This window comes from Acanthisitta chloris, unplaced genomic scaffold (assembly GCF_000695815.1).
Source record: "Acanthisitta chloris isolate BGI_N310 unplaced genomic scaffold, ASM69581v1 scaffold26050, whole genome shotgun sequence".
In the NCBI taxonomy this organism is placed as follows: Eukaryota; Metazoa; Chordata; class Aves; order Passeriformes; family Acanthisittidae; genus Acanthisitta; species Acanthisitta chloris.
The window spans coordinates 17,246-20,124 of NW_008650291.1; the positions used below are offsets into that span (position 1 = coordinate 17,246).

The 2,879-nt window shown below is 35.5% G+C and overlaps 1 protein-coding gene across 1 annotated transcript in view; it reads right to left on the reverse strand.

The window, feature by feature from the left end:
• LOC103811525 (sorting nexin-29-like) overlaps positions 1-2,358 on the reverse strand; it is a gene marked incomplete at both ends in the record, with an annotated part of 18,402 nt that extends 16,044 nt beyond the window's left edge. Inside the window, one exon of the mRNA XM_009084507.1 lies at positions 2,230-2,358. Within this exon, the coding sequence (XP_009082755.1) occupies positions 2,230-2,358 (129 nt within the window). The remainder of the gene's footprint in view (positions 1-2,229) is intronic.
• Between the last annotated feature and the right edge of the window lie 521 nt (positions 2,359-2,879).

Here is a 2,879-nt window from a genome sequence, read left to right on the forward strand (position 1 = left end):
TCTCTGCTTTTCTTGCTACAAAGCCTTTGTAATATGCTTCCTTCCATCGTTGCTGAATATAGTCTAAGAATATGCAATCTGAGATTATCCAATTTCACAGTCAACTTCAATAAATTTCTTCACCTTGCAAAGAGATATAATAGTATTCCATACAGGGAAAAAAAAAAAGAATCTCAATTAAAATTCTTCTGTATTGCCAAGAAGCCACTGGCACAATATGTCCATGCAATTTGAGAAAGGTTCATTGATGAGGACAAAAGGGAAAAAAACAACAAAAAAACAGATGACAACATTATACTACAGAGTCTATTGAGTCTGTTCTATGGGAAGACTAGGAAATAGGTTGATTGCTGAGACTCCTCCTTTTGAAACAATATAATAACTGCTATGAAAGAGCTATTCAAATATTTCACATGGAAGAATGAGATTACCACTACTTGAAACTAAAATAACCTATAATTTTTTTTTCATTTCTTCAAAGAAATCTTGGCAAACTTGTGAAAACTTCTCTCAGTAAACTAGCATTATGTCTAGGAGACCAGAGCCTCCTCAGAGAATCCAGGAGACCAGGTGAATAATTGCAGATATCCAGAAGCCATCATTTCAGCTCTGACTCATGTGGCACTGAAATTTGTGTTCTCAAAGCCTTCAGGAAGATATTTATGACAAATTCTTCAAAAGAGCTCTTGGGAAATACACAAATATCAGCTCTCCTAATCTGCAAAATGCTTATTCATCAAATCACAACAGTCAGATTGTTACTGAATGATTCTCCTTGCCTTAAAATACTCAGTATATTAGAATTGAGGAAAATTATCTACTCTAGTCATGTGATCAATTGTTTTCAAGGTAAACTGTGAGATTTCACTACCTCAAAATACCTGAAGCTTAGTTTCCTCTTACTCATTTAGTGTGTTTTGCAGCACCCACAAACAAATTTTTGTTACTTCAAATTGTTTCAGCTTGCCCAACTTCTTGGTTTAAAATATTATTTATCCAAAAATTTTACTACTCTTACTACTGCAGCAGCATCACCTACAGTGTACAATGTCAACCAACAAAAAAAACTATATTCCAAAACAACTACATGCAAAGTTCCTTACATTAATATGCTAGAAAATGAGTTGCAATGAATCATTACAGAAATGCATCCCAAGTCCAAAGTAACTGGTGACACACAAATTTGTTGTGCCCAAGCAGCTCCCAATGCTGTTTTTATCACATGACAAGGCAAACTGACTTTCAGAAGAGCAACCAACACAACATACACAGTCACTGTAGCAATAAGAGAAATTACATAAACTTGTTTAAAAATAACTAGTTAGTCTAACTGAGCATCTCTTCAGATCTTGTTATAAAAGCTCCTTTTCTGTTCTTTAAAAAGGTATGTGCATGACAAATATCTGATTCACCCATATGTCACTGCAAATTCTCAAACTGTGGGGGAGGTGAGTCAAAGAAATATGAATATACAACTCCTATAACCTGAAATGATTAAGTATTTGCATTGTTTCTATTGCCTTACAGCACATGCATGTCAAACCCACTTACCCATAACTCTCACTCCCTCAAAGTGAGTAGTTTGGTTTGATGTGGCATCAAAAGCAGAGTTAGTAGCATTCTAAACAAACTTTTTTTTTTTAAGAAAGCTTTGTATTTATCATTTTCAAATACTAGTTCTGCTATGCAATACAAAGATTCAGGAATCTCAGCTGTGGTACTTCATGACTCTCAAATATCAAGTAAAACACAATTTTTAAAAAAAAAGGAAGAGGAGGAGTAGAATTCGACAAAATAGATACGTGAAGAGAGAAGAGTCTTCTTACATTTACCTTACACATATATTTATTTCTTTGTATCTAGGCTCATTATCTAACTGTCACTATTTTCATGGCTTATTTTTCTTCATATTAGTCTAATTACTTTTTTTAATTAACCTTGATTTTGTCTTAAGTTCAGCTCACTATGATTCTTTCCTCTGGAGCTATAACAGTGATTTCACGAATACATTAAACTCTCGCTTACTGTTATTACCTGACAAAACAAAAACCATAAACTCACTAAATCTTTCAGAAAAGCTTCCAAAGCCCTTTTTTCAGCTTAAATTCAACTAAGGTCTATGGGTTCTTCTGAAAACTAGACTACTTGAAAATTAATTTTCTTGCACTCAGACTTTTTATTCCCTTGTTCCACTGCAGTTACTTTTGAGATGTTTTCAGCACTTCTTACCGTGCCAAGGCTTGGACTTTTGTGGCATGTCGCTCTTCCTGTTCTGCTACTTTCCTCCTCCAGTTGTCCATTTCCTGCCTTAGTGCTGCAGAATGCTCCATCTCCCCATCGAGCAGATTTCTCAGGGATCTGGAAGAAGGCAACAGTCTCTGTTCAGAACACTGCAAACACTGCCTGGTGATTAGAGTATACTCTACAAATTGCAGAGCAAGTTGCCTGAATGATACGATTAATGTCATCCTAAAATTTCATTATTCCATGTAATAAATTTCACCTGATTTGATTATACAAAGATATGAAAAGCTACAAGGAAAAAAGAACCCAAATTGAACAGTTGTAAATACTTACTATTAATTTGCATTACACCCTCGTCAACATGCCCAAAGCACAACCTGTTAAAGGGATCTACTGTACCATCATGCAGAAAGAATTTATTGTCAAGGAAAGCTTATAATCTCTTTCAGTGTTTCAGTGCAAGTGCATAGTCTCTGGATTAATCTGTAAGCAATATATTTACTAGCAAGGGCAGGAGACAGGTAGGGCTCTTGTTTTTGCCAGGAGCACTGCCCCTGGGTAAAACCTTGGATGAGATAGCAAAGGTCAGCATGATGCATAACAGTAAAACCCTGTGCTGGTTTGAGCTGGAGTAG